The sequence below is a fragment of the Thalia democratica genome, chromosome 2, assembly GCF_965202585.1.
Source record: "Thalia democratica chromosome 2, ktThaDemo2.hap1.1, whole genome shotgun sequence".
Lineage (NCBI taxonomy): Eukaryota > Metazoa > Chordata > Thaliacea > Salpida > Salpidae > Thalia > Thalia democratica.
In genome coordinates, this window is record NC_139166.1 from 94,228,158 (window position 1) to 94,245,472 (window position 17,315).

The 17,315-nt window shown below is 25.0% G+C and overlaps 1 protein-coding gene across 1 annotated transcript; it reads right to left on the reverse strand.

Annotated features, from left to right (window-relative positions):
- Positions 1–433: 433 nt before the first annotated feature.
- Positions 434–1,237, reverse strand: LOC145829945 (histone H3.3 type 1-like). The gene is made up of 2 exons (XM_082937832.1): positions 1,105–1,237; positions 434–711 (listed from the first exon to the last, which is right to left on the reverse strand). The coding sequence occupies exons 1-2, from the start codon at positions 1,235–1,237 to the stop codon at positions 434–436; spliced, it is 411 nt and encodes a 136-aa protein (XP_082793958.1).
- Positions 1,238–17,315: the final 16,078 nt, after the last annotated feature.

Consider the following 17,315-nt stretch of genomic DNA (forward strand, 5'->3'; position numbering starts at 1 on the left):
GATTAGGAACTTTTGTTTTGGATAATATTGTCATGAATTATTTCGAAATATCCATCACTTGTAAAAATAACTCTACTTTTAATTTTTCTTTTTCAACAGCCTTTTTTGTATTATTATAGGATTGTTTTTAAAGTTCTTATTTACCATCTGCAACTTAGTATAGAGAGATTACTCATATTTATTTTATATTTTATTTCACCAACGTTTTCAAAACTATTCAAGTTTCAATCGTAATAAGTACACTTAGATAAAACTACTAAATAAAAATCTCTTATTTTAATCTAAGATCAGTTCTAAGTCTAATTACAAAAGTATAAAAAATATTTTGAACTACTTAACAAACAAGCAGCAATTTATCTACTAGGAATTTATTAGTCGAACAACACAAAAGCTATAAATGTTAGTTCAACAAAAAATAAATTAATGAAGCTTATTAAGCACGTTCACCACGGATGCGACGGGCAAGTTGGATGTCTTTTGGCATGACTGTCACTTTCTTGGCATGAATAGCACACAAGTTGGTGTCTTCAATGAGTCCTACCAGGAAGGCTTCAGAAGCTTCTTGAAGTGCTGCGATAGCTGAACTCTGGAAACGCAAGTCAGTCTTGAAGTCCTGGGCAATCTCGGTGACTAACCTCTGGAAGGGAAGCTTGCGGATCATAAGCTTAGTGGGCTTCTGGTAACGACGGATCCCACGAAGAGCAACGGTATCTAAATAACATAAATTCGTTAAAAACAAGTTTGATTAATTAATTTAACTTTTACAACCTAGATAACTAAATTAATACTAAAACGGTGTTAATCTATGTAAAATTATGAATTTGTGTTCCTACTGTTAATTATTTAGATAATAAACTAATAATTAAATATTAAATATCTGAAGATTATTTTTGTGTGCCCTATTTAAGTGTCTCAGATTTTGATGCCTGAGTCCAACATTGCACAATAAACAATATAATAATACTTATCAAAAAGTTGTAAGCATAAAAGTTTTTGATTTTTATATTGCAAATACGTCTGAAAATGTTTGAGAAAAAGTTTAGTTCAAAAATATTTATATACTTAATTTAGAAAAAATATCCGAATAGAATATTTATTAACTACCTGGGCGGTAACGATGGGGTTTCTTAACTCCACCTGTAGTTGGGGCGCTTTTTCTTGCTGATTTGGTGGCGAGCTGCTTGCGAGGAGCTTTTCCTCCGGTTGATTTGCGGGCAGTTTGCTTAGTACGTGCCATTTTGTAATTTAGTATTATGTTATGTCTACAAATGTTGTAGTAGTTAGTATATAATCTAAAAAGTTAACTAGTTATAATCATGATGCTTTTAACAATTTTTTTTGATTGAAGTTCTCATTTGTATATAAATTAAAAAATATTAAAACAGTAATATTTAGAACAAGAATTTGTCACAACAAAAATTTTACTTAAACTATCTAAACCTAAAACTAAAACTATATTATTAAATATAAATATATAAAAGTTAAACCTCATTAAAAAACGATATAACAACTAAAATCTAAGAGAAAAATAAAAGAAAAATTTGGCTGAACAACACCAATGTATATTTAGTGTTAAACTTTTCAGAAAAACTTAATTTTTTATTTTTATTTAACAAACAAAAAATAAACCTTTATTTGTAAGTGAAAAATATGAGTTAGTTTTTCCAAATTTTTTACACATTTAGAGTAAAACTGGAATTAAAAAAATTGTTCATCAAATTATAATTCATTATTTGTATATAAGTGTGTCAAAAAATTTAAAATGTTAGTTTCACTGACTCTTACTTTTTTTTAATTACTTTTTATTGTATTGTTATACAAATTTTCAACTGATTAATATTATCATAATACAATTTTCAGTTTTATAAAAATAACTGTGAATTATATTATAGGAGCCTAAGTTAAAAGCATATAAGTAAACTGAAACAAAAGTAAATATTGAAAAAATAAAGTTCTAAAAATTTAACTTAAAAGCCAAAATAATAACAAAAAGAAATAATAAGTACATAACTATTAAGTAAAAAATTTCGATTAATTGAAACTATTCTGATGTTTCTAAAATGTTATCAGTTTTTATTAAATATTCAAAGCGCTCTAAGATATTAGTACAAGCCTGTCTTAATTAGCTTGAGTTATCTAAATAAAACAAGAATATGTCACTCCTGAACTACAATTTATTTTTTTTAATTGCTAAGCTTTACATCCTGAGTTATTATTCTTAACTGTGTTAACTACGACTGATTTGAATACTGTATTTTGCTTAAATATAGTTTTATGTATTGTTACTTTTTAAAGTCCTTAATTAGTTCCAATTAAGTTAGTGTAAGGATACTAAATGATGATCAATGTATTTATAATTTTTTTTTCAAACTTTTAATTTATTAAAACAAAATGGCTTGTGAGTTAACTTTTAAACTGAAATTTAATTAGTTTTAAATTTAAAATGGAGGTGATCGCTTTTTAAATAAAAAACATACCACCTCAATTGGTAATCTAACTTAATTGTTTTATGCGCAGGAGTAGAATTAACGTCAAAAATAAAATTCAAATGTTCAATTTCTTTTCTAAATTTAACAAAAAAATTTCTATACTTAAGAAGTAGTTACTATTCACAAAGTATACCAAGAGCTAGCATTAATCAGTAGTAACATATACATTTTATATATAGTGAGTTATTTTCTTTGGTGAAACTTACCAAAAATTGACATAAATTAGCATCTTTTAAAAAGTACATAAATCAAAAAAAAATCCAAATTGACATAAATTAGTCTTTATTTGTAAATGTGTCCAAATTATAAAATTCATACTATACTTTTTGCATTAATTTACCTATAAAGTCTACTTACACTAAAAAAAAATTAAAAGGGAAAGGTTAGCTCAGTCATGAAAAAAAAAATTCACAACGTTTTGACTTTTCTCAAAGTAATTTCTTTATCACATAAAATGAATCTTAAAAATTTTACTATTGTTAAAAAGTGTTTTGATAAATTTCACAAAAAAAATATAATTTCAAATTTAGTTAAATTGTTTGTAGTTTCAGTGGCTTCAAATATCCAAAACTAATATATAATACAATAAAAATATACAAGAAACTTGTTACTGCTATGTAACTTGAATATTTACAACGAACATTTTACTGCTGTGTAACTTGAAATTTCACAATGAACTTTTGACTGCTATGTAACTTGAAATTTTAAATAGAACTATTTATAGCTATGTAACTTGAAAATTTACAAGAAACTATTTATAGCTATGTAACTTGAAATTTTACTTGTTCTATGAAACGCGGTTAAATGCTGATGCTATTTTTCATAATATAAAACATAAAAATGAGAAAAAAGCTCTCTTTTATGTTTGACTAAATTTAGAAATTATAACTGCTGTTAACTACACATGGTATAATGTATATACTAAACACAGAAGTAGTCAAAAGTAGTTGCTTTTGTTTTATTGTGAAGTTGTTTTATCAAACATTGGTACCTTTTATGCTAGAGTTATAATATTTTTTTGAAACTTTTACTAATTGGTTTTTTTCCCATGGTTAGAGATATTTTCAACAGTAAACAAAAAAAGCAATCAATATAGCTTTAAAAGTACCAAAGTATAACAATGTTTTTTGTTCATTATTATATTGTTAATTAGTTCATTAAAATAAAAACTTTGTGTTTTATATTTTGATAAATTTAATTACATAGGTTATGACATGTTAAAAAATTTGTTAAAGTATTTATTTTATCTTAAACATTAAAACTTGGAATTTTTATAATTGATATACTCAATGACCAATATTTAAAACGATGGTAATAAAATGAAGTATTTTTTGATAAAGATAAAACTATTTTAATAATATTCAATAAAAGTAATGAAAAACTTTAAATGAACTTTATTAGAGAATTTTTTTTTAATCAGTATAAACTTAGAATTTGTTGTCGTTTTAAATTTTATTTAGGTTTTTATATAATCTTCTTGAAAATAGAGGTTTTAAATTTTAATATTGTTTCAAAGAATTAAATATATCAATATTTTATATTAATTTGTAACAATTAATTAATTTAAATTATATTTAGGAATTTTATTGTGCAATCATTCAAAGATTAACACAGCTTATAAATTAATAAAAATTATTGGATTTAATAAAATTGTTTTTAATAGGGTTGTTATCTAATATAAGATTTTAATATTTTAATTTAACATTTATTAATTGTTTTCAAACTATGACAACAAGAATAGCTACTTAGTTAATTTAGTGTGTCAGTTGAAAGAAAAATATCCTTTATATGGTTGATTGATTTTATCTTGAGAAGGTTTGTATTGTTCGTAAAAAAACCAGGGTTGTTATATATTTTTTAAATCTCAGTCAAGTTTTTATAGACCTTGAACGAGGTTCAGTTTTTATATTTTAAACAAATTATTTATTGTAGATATTTTCTTTCAAAAACTTATTTTATTGACTTTTAATTTTTTAAAGTTTATAAAAGATCTTTTTAAATGATTTATCTAAACTTAGGGTGATTTAGGACAGTTTAAGGTTACTTAGAAAAGTTTTTGGACACTCAGAATTTTAATCTAACTTAAAGGTGGCGACCCTGAGTTTACTTAATAAATTATAAATGTTGATATTTAGTTATAACGGCTTGTGAAGACTATTAAGATCAACACATTAAAACCAGACGATTACAGTTTCTAAATAATTGTGTAACTAAATTATTTCGTATTTAGTTAAATTTTTTAAATTAGTACATTTAATTAGACACTAGTTTTTTTCTAAAGTTTTTATTTATTCTTTCAATCCACTACATATTGTTCTTTTTTTTATTTGTTGTTTTTAAGAATGTTTTAATACAGATGAGAATAAAATAATAAGATTTATACACTAGCAGCTAGCAAGTTCAACAAGTTTTATTGTTAAACCGTTTTACAATCAAAATGCTCTTTTATATATTTTTAAACTGATGCAACTTAAGTAGGTATGCAACATAGTTAAGCTTTTGATATAAGAAGATTTAAGCTAAAACTTCAATTAGTAAATAACATTTTTAACAATTAAACATTTTGTTGTAATGTCCTAACGAAATTTTCGATCCTCATTTGTTAGAACTAATAAATTCAAAGTATAATTATATAATGATAAAACTAAAAAAAAAATATTATCAGGCATAAGTAAACTGATGTTATTTTTTTTTAAATATCTTTAAACTTTTCTATTTATTAGATTACATAGTTGAAAAAATGTATAAGTTTCGACAAATAAAAATGATGAAAAAAAAATTGTAGTTATAAACATGGTTTTAATTAAAGAAAAGTAACGTATTTTTTTGTTGTTCTTATTTTACATAGCTCTAACATACATAATAAGAAAAATGTTCGTACTATTTACTTTTCAACACACATATTTTGTACCAGCATGCAAACTTTTGAGATATTATTTAATTTTATTTCGAACATTCAAAACATAAGACAAGTTTAAACTAGCTTAATTTTCAAATAAAATCAAACTAGTTTAATCTTAGTGAATACAAATTAAAAAGAAAATTCATTAAAAATTAAGGTAAATTTGTTAACAACTTAATACATTTTGGGCATATTTTTACTTAATTGTTTTTCATATAAGTAATTACTTTAAGGTAAAATGTTTTTTTTTAGTTGTAATAATGTTGATGCTGCATTTCGAATTGAACAAAATTATTAATATAGACCAATCATATACCCATAAACTAATAGATATTATTTTTTTTTAAACATAATTTGTTAACAATAAAATTAATGAGTCCTGAAATTTGTCATTAATAATAAGTGCTCATTATTTCTATATTCACTTGTTTATTTTATGATATTTCTTAAAAAGCAAAATAAAAACTAACTTATGAATAAGGTACCAAATTGTGTTTCAAGATTTTTTTTTTTTCATAAAATTTTAAGCAACCCACTTACACAGTTCCTATAGTTTTAATGATGAAAAACTGTCTGCAGGCTATCATTTTATTTTGAATATAATGAAATTCTTGTAAATAAAACAAACATTAGAGTGCAATATTGTCGAAGACATTTAATTTGAAATAATAAGTTTAGATGGTAAAATTTGAAATGTTTAACTTTATCTTTTTAAAAGGTTTGCAGTAGTTTAAGTACTGCTTTGTATATAGGCTAAACTTAGGTAAATAACTAGCAATGAAATTATTTCTGCTTAAAAAAACTTTTTAGCACCACTTTTGTGTTTTATTTGAGTTTGTGAAATTTATTTTAGTTATTATAAGGCTTATACTTAATGGTTGACTTGTTTCATAATAAAAAATGCATTCGTACATAGACTGATGTAACACCGTTCATAACAGTTTTAGATATAATTTCAGTATAAAAGTTCTGTTTTGTCTAAATTGGAATTATAGGTAGTCTGAATTTCATTATAACAGTTAAGTTTATTTTAAGTTGTTCAAACACAATTTGATTAAACATTTTTTGAGAAAGTAATTTGTATTAGTGATTTGAAGTGGCTTAATCTTAGAATAATGATTTTTGTTAAACCTTTTTAATTAAAATTACTTTTAATTATTGCTTTTAACATATAAGAATACTGTTTGAAAATTAATTTTACTTATCAAAGAAAAAATAAGTACTACTTTTATGGTTTGAAAAAAAATGAGTAAAAATACTGTAACTGTATTTATCTTGTTATTTTTAAGCTCAGGTTTTAAAGGATTAAATGTTTTAAACCTTTAACCATTTAAGTTTTTAAAACTAAATTACTAACAGGTCAATTTCTTAAAGTTTGTTTATTTTGAAGTTTTTCTTCGAAAATAGAAATTTATGAGTTTTAAATACATATGCAATGCTAGTACAAAGTCGAGTTCTTCTTTATTCTGAATTCAGTTGACCAATTTATTTTTCAATTCATTCGTCCATCCAAAACTAAACATGGTTTTTTTTTTATATCAAATAATTGCTGATGGATGAATTTAGTATAACTTTGAGTTTTCTTTTGAATATTTCAGTTATATTTTAGCAACAGTTGCAAAAAATGTCATAATCATAAGAATAATTTTCAGCTTAGTTCTTTATACCTCACTTTTCTTTACACATACATCTTTTATGTTAATTTTAATTTATTTTGTTTTATTTTTTCCTTCTTTATTTTTTAATACCCGCAATAACCTTATTACAGTTTTATTTTGATAAAGTAAAAATATAAGTGAATCAAAAATCAATATATTTGTTATAAATTTTATTAATATTGTCTATTATAGGACTTGCATTACATATTTTGTTTTACCTTTACAAATACCTTTAAAAAATATACAAATATTTGTAATATTAATTGGTAAATTGTAATATTAAATGGTAATTCAAATTTAAGCTGTCTTGCTTTTTGTGATCTTGTAACTGCAATCAAAAATAAAATATAAATGTATTTAAATAAAGTACTTCTAACTTTAAACTTTGATTTAAAGTTGTATAAACTAACTAGTTAAATGTTTATAAATTTTTAACAAAAAAAAAGTTTATAATTTAAAATGAACAAATTAAATTTGTTATAAATACTCAATGTTCACAAAGTAGACAAAACCTGTTTAAAGAAAAAAAAAATCAATAGGTTTGGTTAAAACCTTAATATATTTTAAATAACTAATGATTTTTACAGAATAAACTTTAAGATTTACCATGCATCTTCACGGTGAAGATCAGTCTAGAAGCAAAAGAAAGGCCACTCATTTATTTGGTTAGTTCCTTTTAAAATAATGTTAATATCTACTACATATTTCTAAGTAAGTCATATTTAAATAGTCAAGCTCAGTAGCTAACCTGAAAGTATTTCTTTGCATATATGAATTTGAACTTATCCTAAAATTTATCAAAAAACATGAGTTTTGGAATTGTTTGAAAAAACATAAAAACTTTAACAAAAAACTTCTATAAATACATCAATGACTTTAATTTAATGTTCAAATAAACAGTTTAACATTACTAAGGTTTCAAATCAGTTTTTCCTGAAATGGTAAACCGACAATTCCCATCCACGATTATTTCCTGTCCGATCAAATCCCACCCGCGTACAATTTCCACTAAAAAAAATCTTGATTTACTCCTCATTTTTTTAATAAAATTTTTGTTATTTTTTATCATTTATCAGTTTTTACTATTTATGTTACACCTAACTCTTACCCTTGGTCGGTTAAGCGGTTCTCAGATTTGACCGGGCTAGATATGATCGGGTAGTATTTGATCGCGGTTGAAAATGATCGGCTCCTCCTAAAATAGTATCCTAATAAAGTAAAGGTATTTAATGTATTTTGACTATTAGAGAAAAAAATTCATTTATAATAAGTAAATGAGGGTAAAATATAAAAATATAGAAAAATAATTTTTATGTTACTTATCAATATTAGTACAAATAAGAATGTAAACTATGTTTTAGATAAGAATGAAAAAAAATAAACATAAGTTAACCATTTAACAGACTTATATTTCTCAGCTGAAATGCATCAAGTAATGAATCATGAAATTCCTGAGAATAATAAAACTACAGAGAACACTAATATAACTAAAGGTAAAGAAGTTCCTGATATTATCGGAAATCCTAAAATTAAAGTAATTCCTGAGAATAATACATTTCCTGAGAATACTGAAATACCTCACAGTACTGAACTTCCTAAGAAAAATTAAATTACAGAGAATACTGAAATTCCTCACAATAATGAAATTACAGAGAATACTGAGATTCCTCACAATATTGAAATTCCTGAGAATAATGAAATTCCTATGAATTCTGAAATTACTGAGAATACTGAAATTCCTCACAAAATTGAAATTCCTGAGAATAATGAAATTCCTATGAATTATGAAATTACTGAGAATACTGAAATTCCCTACAATATTGAAATTCCTAGGATTACTGAAATTCCTATGAATAATGAAATTACTGAGAATACTGAAATTCCTCACAATATTGAAATTCCTGAGAATAATGAAATTCCTATGAATAATGAAATAACTGAGAATACTGAAATTCCTCACAATATTGAAATTCCTGAGTATAATGAAGTTTTTATGAATTATGAAATTACTGAGAATACTGAAATTCCTCACAATATTAAAACTACTGAGAATACTGAAATTCCTATGAATAATGAAATTCCTGAAAATAATGAAGTTTTTATGAATAATGAAATTACTGAGAATACTGAGATACCTCACAATATTGAAATTCTTATGAATAATGAAGTTCCCCATAATATTTATGCTGGAGGACTGAGCAGTAAAGAAGGTGGTAGAAATGTTCCAATGCTTTTTGGAGGTTAGTTTTATAAAAAGTATTATTTAGATCAGGGTTTTCATAGTATTTTTCATAAGGCCCCTTTAAAGAAACGTAAAAAGCTATTGCCTTTTTTGACAAAGTTTCTTAGAAACTACCATATATGCGCCTAAGAAATCTTTGAATTTTGTTCTTTAACATTAATTCCAGAAAACCATTATGAGATTCAAACTATGATTTGTGGCTCTCCATTCTTCATCTTATCACCCCTTAATTTCGACAAATTTTCTATAACGTCTAGTATAAAATTCAAAATAAATTAAATGTACGTTAGACGTTTTATTTCTTTTTGGTGTCCATCATCAACTCCAGATTATGTTTCAAATATGGCCTCATGGTCCACTTAAGACCTTATTCGCTGTTTGTGGCCCACTTTGGAAAGCCTTGTTTTAAGTAAATGATAGTTTATATTTAAAGTTATTGTTGTTTTTAACCAAATTTTGTGTTTTGTAGTGTTGTGGTATTATGTGCTGTTAGAAAAGGCTACAAATGTGCAACTGGTGAAATGCTATATTTTATACTAGTTACAAAAGTTTGATAGTCTTTCTTTATACATGCATTTTGTCAACATTTAAACTCTATCTTTGTCCTTAATTTCTTACAGGGTTGTAATTGACAGTGTAAAATTGTAAGAACCTTACTTACTCTTTTATTCAACGTTACTTCAAAATATACATTGTCTTATTTTTCAGGAGCCGTTGCTGTGTTTGTAACACTCATGTTGTTAATTCTGGTTATTATCCTGGTCAGGAAGAAAAGAAGTAAGAACTATCGGTTCAACAACAACAAAAAGTAAATAAACTTTATTTAAGAATCTGTATTGTTTTTCTATTAGGCTAAGAAATGCTTGATAATTTATAATGAAGTCGTTCTAACATTAGCTTGTTACAAAAGACATTTTAACCTTATAAAATGTGAATAATTTTTGTATAATTTTTTTATTGTGTATAAAAATATAGTTATACTATCTTAATGTATGAGTAATAAAAACTCAATAAATTCAGTAAATTGTTTTGTTGTTTGACTTTGATTTGAAAAATTTTGAACTTAAACAATTTTTTCCTCTTATACACTTTATATTAGTTTTTAAATAACATTCTAAATTTTAACAAAATTTGATTAAATTTGATCTTAAGTTTTGTTATTTTAAAAAAAATCCCTTCAGGTTGAGTATTTCTGATACAGTTTTAAACTGTTGAGCAACAGTACAAAAAAAATTGTATTAAACAAATAGAAACTTAATCAAAGTTTGCTTTTACAGAAACGGTTCTGTAGGTATTGAGATGAAGCAAGCCAAAAGTTTCAACATCGTATAAGAACAAACAACCGTTTCTTTGACCTTCTTTTTTTAAGATGTGTAAATGTTCTGGCATAACGATTTTTTAAATATCTCTGTATAGTGTTAAATTAACCTGATTAAAAACTTCAGACGTTATAATATACGGCTTAACTATTAGTTTCTTAGTAAAGTATGATTTCAAGTCGTTTGAGTTAGAATAAAACTGTTTAATATTTTTAAGGTGTTTTTATGTTATATGAACAATAGTTTATGTATTAAAAGTTTTACCTTATTATGTTGCAAATTAGATAGTCGTTACTATCATTGAAATAACTGTCTTGTTAAGAGTGAAAAGGTTCATAAAAAAACTAGTAACTGTCCTTCAAAAAACTGCATGATAGAGTCATCTCAGAGGGAATGCATCAGGGGCGTGTTTTGACTGGTTTCCTGTTTCCTGTGAATCCCCTGAAAAAAAAAGAAAAAAGAAAAAAAAATCTTAGATTATCACTAAAAACGTTGTTTATTGACTTTGTTTTGGTTATTTGATAAACTTTGAATAATGAATGTTGAATTTATAACACTAAAAGCTTATTAAGTTTTTTTAACAAAAATTGCTCTATTTTGCCCAGCTGAAAAAGATTTTAAATGAAATTCTAATTGTGACGTCATAACAGGTAAAAGTGTTAAAGCTGCACTTTTTTTTCTGGGAAACTTTTTACTAATATTCTCTTAGTTTCCATTAAAAGTTGAACTTAGTGTAAATAAATTTTGATTAATTATTGTTTTTCAACTAGTAAGTACAATTTTACTTAAAAAATGTCCAATATAATCACTAAAGCTTTATTTTACTTAGTTATTTGTGTATAATAGTGTTGTGTATGCTTTGGTACTTTTAAATTTATACTTTTTGTTTATGTGTCAACCAACTGGGTTCAAACCTTTAAAACTTTAATTTAGAAAGTTTTCAAAATCATCTTTAGACCACTACAGAACCTGGTAACTCATTCTTTTATCATTCAATGGTAATTTAATACTTTTATTTAATTGTTATATTTTTGTATATCTGTTAGCCACAAAGTTGGTTCTTGGTTTTTAAAAATTTCAAACTCAGAGATATTCAAAATCATCATTAGAATTCCTGAACCATCAGGCAAACATTTAATTATAATTTTAAAATATTTTAATCTAGTTAATAAGCCTAAATAATTTTTGGTAATTACCTCGGATGATGTTGCACCAATATCAAGCTGAAATTATATTATGTTTAAGATCTTTTTAAAGCATAATTTTAGGCTTAAAATCAATATTTTAAGCCGTATATGATTGATCTAAATTATCCTTTGCTTTAAACAAGCTATATAAATACATAGTAAGAATTAAATTCATTTATTCTAAACTAAAATACTTAATTGATTTTATTTTACAGTATTGTAACGTATATAAGTCATTTTATCATTTGCTTTATTTTAAAAATAAAAGCAATTGAAAATATAATATATATTGGTTTATGATGAATAAGTTTTATTTATGTATTTATAAAGTATAACTTTTAAGATTATAATTATGGGAAAAAACAACATTGAATTTAATATAGTTTCAGCTTGATATTGGTGCAACATCATCCTAGGTAATTATTCTTTTTTTTAGTGCAATTTCAATTTTTATAGATTAAATTACTTCAAAAATTTTTTTTTTAATTATAAATACTAAATTTTCCGGTTCTTTTACTTTTAATTTATTTAAATTTAATACAGTATAATAAAAAAATAAATAGTAATTTTCTCTTACTACCATTATATTTTTTTTGTTATTCATAAACATAAAAAAGCATTATAAACACAGAGTTTTTTGGCTAAATATTGCGTATTTAAGTGGCAGTGCATACCTTAAAAATGCGTACTTAAGCGAGAAATTAAAAACAAAAAAATTGTAAACCCCCTTTGAAAAAAGTCTAGACACGCCCCTGGAATGCACCCAGTAATAGGAGGTGTCAAGAAGCTTCATCGTAGGTATTCTATGTAACTTTGTAAACTATGTAAAATGAATGAAGTAAAAATTTAAGTTCTAAAAAAACAGAATTTTAAAAATTTTGAACGAATCACTTCACAAAAACTTCGTTTTACTGTTGTTGTATTAGTAGCACTATTGTATTACTATATTAATCTTTACGTTTATATTTTAGTTCACTCATTTATAATTTGAAATTTAGTGATGTCCAAACAAATGTACTACGAAGAAACAAGATTTTACTTTTATCCAAACTACCCAACGAATTGCGATCAAGTTGGTTCACTGCTTTTCAGGTACTGAGTAAACTTAAACAAATTATGTGTACAAAAAAACTATAAATATTTTATAGCTACTCTGCTATTCAAGACCATTTCAAAAATTATAACTTGATAATTGAAAATTGTTAAAGAAATACATATCATGCATAAAAACGAATCATAAAATGTATGACATAGCTTTAACTAACATTGTAAAGAGGACGCATAGTGGAATTGGTCCACAGTAGTGGATGTTGATAGCTTCTACTGTTTCTAGTTGTTGGTGCATTATTGTGAGTGTTTAAAATTTACATTGTAAAATATCTGACTTATTGCAAACCATTCGTTTCTGTACAACATTTCTGTTGTTTTGGTTGTTGGTTATCGTTTTGAGTTTTAAAAAGGTCACAGAGAAATCTGACTAGTCGTTAATAAGTTTTAATCTTCGTCGAAAAGTATATGATAAAGCTGTTTTTATTCAATAATGTTCTGAATCATATTTTAAAACTCTACTAGCTAGTACGCACATGTGTAGTTCCTACTGCGTCAAATGCTTCTTAAAAAAAGCTTGTTACATAATTCCTTTACGTTTTTGAAAGTCTGACAGTAGACATAAAAATAAATAAAACAAGTTAACCACCACGTTAGAAAAATGCATATTTGTTTGTAAATAAGTTAAACCTTCACTTTTTAAGGTCACCGTATCAAAATGTTATAGAGTCAAATTCATGGAGACCGCATCAAAATTATTTCCTGCACTCTTCTGAAGTCGATGGTTTTAATACAGAGGTCGGAAAACGGCGGACCACATTAAATTTTTTATTAAAATATTTTAACATAGTAATATTTTGAAAACACAAGATAAAGTTTTAGTGTTATATTTAAAAGATATTATATCGCCTAATTTTTTTTTGTTCAAAAAAATTGTCTTTAAAAATGTTTTTTAAAGCACATAAAAAAACGTTCCTTTTTGACCTGCCGACCTCTGTTTTAATACTTTAAATAAACTGACATAAGTGACTTATATAAAGTCAACAAAAAAGTAAAATGTTTACATTGCCGTCGGAAAGTACATTTTTTTTCTAATATTTTTTTATTACATTTTAAGGTAATAATTTAAAAAAAAATTACGATTCTATAAAACCGTTAATCTAGAGAAATTTTAGTTTAACCTTACAAAAAAACTTCGGCTACTTAAGGGTGAATTATTTAAAATTTTACCCAATAATAAATAGTAGAAAATAGATTTAATTGCATTTAATCGCATAAAACGATTTTTAACACGCTTAATTTTGTATAAAGATTTTTTTTCTCTTAACACATTTTGAAGTGCAAAACAACTTTTTTTCTTCGAAAGAGTTTAGTAACTGTCACTATAAAGTTTTGGATCTATTTACTTGTAAAGAATACAATGTGCTCAAAGTTTATTTTCTTAAAAAAAAAATCTCAGCCCAGCTTTCACTTTTTATAATAAGCTTATGTTTTGACATAATATGTATGATATAAACCAGAGGTCGGTAGATTTATTCAAACCACAAACTAAACAAAATCAGCAATAATAAACAAAAAGTGGTTTATAATTATTGGTTTAAGAGTCTAATAGTGAGGACTTATTGCAAAATTAAATTCAACAAGTCAAAAAATGTAAGTTTTGTGCGCTGCAGTTTTTAGACATCTGGTAAAGACCAAAATAGCCACAATAGCAAATCACTACTTGTATTTAGAAACCAAATCCATTCCATTCGTGAGCCTGGCTAGCTTAAGTCGGTAGTCTTTAACCCGTCGGACATTTAAACCAACGGTTAGGAGCTTAATTTTTGCAAAAGGCTCTATTTTCGTTATTAATTTAAATACACTAAGTTTTTTTACCTCGGTCTTATTTTTCTCAAGGGATTTTTTAATTGTTTTTTACTTAAACTTTACTAAAAATTTTCGTTTAGTTATGCAGGTTTCTTTTGACTCTGACTAGACATCGAGTTCAGAATTTACATTAGCTTCTCTTAAACTGCACAACTTAATAAACTTTTTGTTTTTAATAAAAGTTTCGATATAAATTACTAAACATATTTTTTGACATTCGATTATCACAACACTTTAATATGTTTACTAATTATAACATAATTCCTCTAGCTCAGGGGTCAGCAGCCTTTTGAAAGTCGCCGCTTAATTTTTGTAGAATATTTGCTAGTGGGTCGGACTAAGAAATGTTTATTTGGCAGGCCGCAGTTGTTTAAAATAATTTTCGCAATTGATATTAAAGTACTAGTTTAAACTAAAAACACAATGCAATATATACAATACAAGACATTACTTATACGTAAGTATTTAATTAAAAGCCTAGTGGTAATTCTTATCACAAAAACGTTCTTACAGATTGTTTAAAAAAATATTTTTCTAACTTAAAAAATACCTCACAGTTTTATTTATGTTTTAAGAACGCATTTGGACTCGGGCTGAGTCGGTCCTCTACTATAGCATATTTCTTGATTATTTTTGGAAAAACTAAAATTAAAAAAATTTCTTTCTGGAGTTTAAACTTCAACATTGTTACTTTTCTTTAGCTTATAAATTTGTTAGCTATTTTGTGAGTTTAAAGGTTGCAGAACGTAACCCTTAAATAACTTTTAAATAACCTTGACTGTGCAAGTAATTATAACTTTAAAATACTTGAAACTACTAAAAATAGTTTAAAGGTTTTAAATTTTTTAATAGTATCTTAAATTTACGTAATAGCATATGTTTTTAGCTGTTTAGTTTAGTCTATAAATATAGTGCAATCAAATTTTGTATTATAGTTTAATGTAACTTAATGTACCTAAGAGTGAACTATATTATTATAACTTTGTAGTTTGTAGTATATAAAAGTTATTTCGCCTTTTTAATTACAAAAGCATAATTTCAATATACACTTTTACAAGCTGCAATTTATGATAGAGAACTAAAGTAGGGGTGGGCAACGTAAATAGTTGACGGGCCGCATCCACAAAAATATAGTCCTCAGCGAGCCGGATCATTTCAAGTTAGTGATCTTTTGGATTCAGCTGGATTCTTTTTTAGATCCGGATCCCATTTTAAACATATTATCCGGATCCGGCTAAATACTAATTTTAGACAAAGATCTGGATCCGAATGGAAGCTAATTTCAAAAAAACTAGGATCCGGTTAGATGCTTATTGATCGGGTGTTTCAGAATTTTGAATCAAAACATTAATTACCAAGGTTCTCAAGTATGAAATTTTATGTTAAATTTAGTTAAGTATTCATAATTCTATATATATATTATAACTCTGGACCGAATTAATACTAGGTAGTCCTAGAAAAATTATAATTTTGTTACTAAAAGTTACTCGAGCCTAACATTTCAAGCTAAAACATAAAAAAATTGCTAACTATTCGAAATTAATTAGTTTTGGAAATCCTTACCTGGAGTTTATAGTGATAATATTTTTTCAAAAATTAACAAACAATTCAATATTAAACTACTGTTATTTAATTTAATTAAGCTAAAGAAGATTCTTTACATTTTTTTGCATGTATAAAAGAAACAAAACATAAAATAATTCTGATATAATAAACAGTTTTACCATAAAAAGCAAAAAAATAATAAATAAAAGAACTCGATGAAACACTTAAAGTTGATCATGTATTAGAGTTGTTTAAATCCAGTTGGATGAAAGTTTTGGAAATCTGCAAGTGCACTGAAAAACCGATTAGGTTTGAAGATAGCTTATCCTTGTTAATGTTTATGGTCGGAAATGTTTGTTTTTAAATGTATGAAGTATCGAACAACACAACTAGTTCCATGATCATCTTTAGAAGTTTGCAAACTTTGACTCGATAAATAATACATAAAATCTATCTAAAAATCTTATAAAAGCAACAAAAATTGTATGTTTGATTTCAAATTTTCTTATTAACTTATTTAAAAAACAGTAAAGTCTAGATATCAAATTACTTTGGTTTGAAATTTTAACACTTTTACTTTCAAAATATCAAAAAGTTATAATTAACTTACGAAATTTAACTAAATTCTGTACTTTAAAAATATTAATAAAACAGTGCACCTAAAATACTTTAATAAGAGTACTAACATAAAATAGCGAAATATTGAAACAAAAAATAAATTAATATATATTTTTAGCATAACAAACATTTTAGTTTAGTAGACTTTTAGATTAAGATCGATTTCACCAGTGAAAATATTACTAAACGAAAAACTAAAACATAAAACTGTCACTCTATACTTTAAATGTTAAGCTTAAAGAATTTAGCAAGAATAATTACACTAAAAAGAAATCAATGAGACATTTTTGGATCATAAAAGTTTTTAACAAGTTGTTTAAAATCTGGAAGTTTATTTGAAGTAGATATTTTCAGTAATGACTGCAAATTGGTATAAGTAAGATTTGAACACAGCACACTTTTGTTTATATACATGGTTAAGAATGTTTGTTTGCAAAAA

Coding starts and splice junctions, on each gene's coding strand:
- LOC145829945 (XM_082937832.1), bottom strand. CDS start 1,237: ATGGCACGTACTAAGCAAACTGCCCGCAAATCAACCGGAGGAAAAGCT. Junction 712..1,104: donor ACCCCATCGTTACCGCCCAG/GTAGTTAATAAA, acceptor TATGTTATTTAG/ATACCGTTGCTCTTCGTGGG.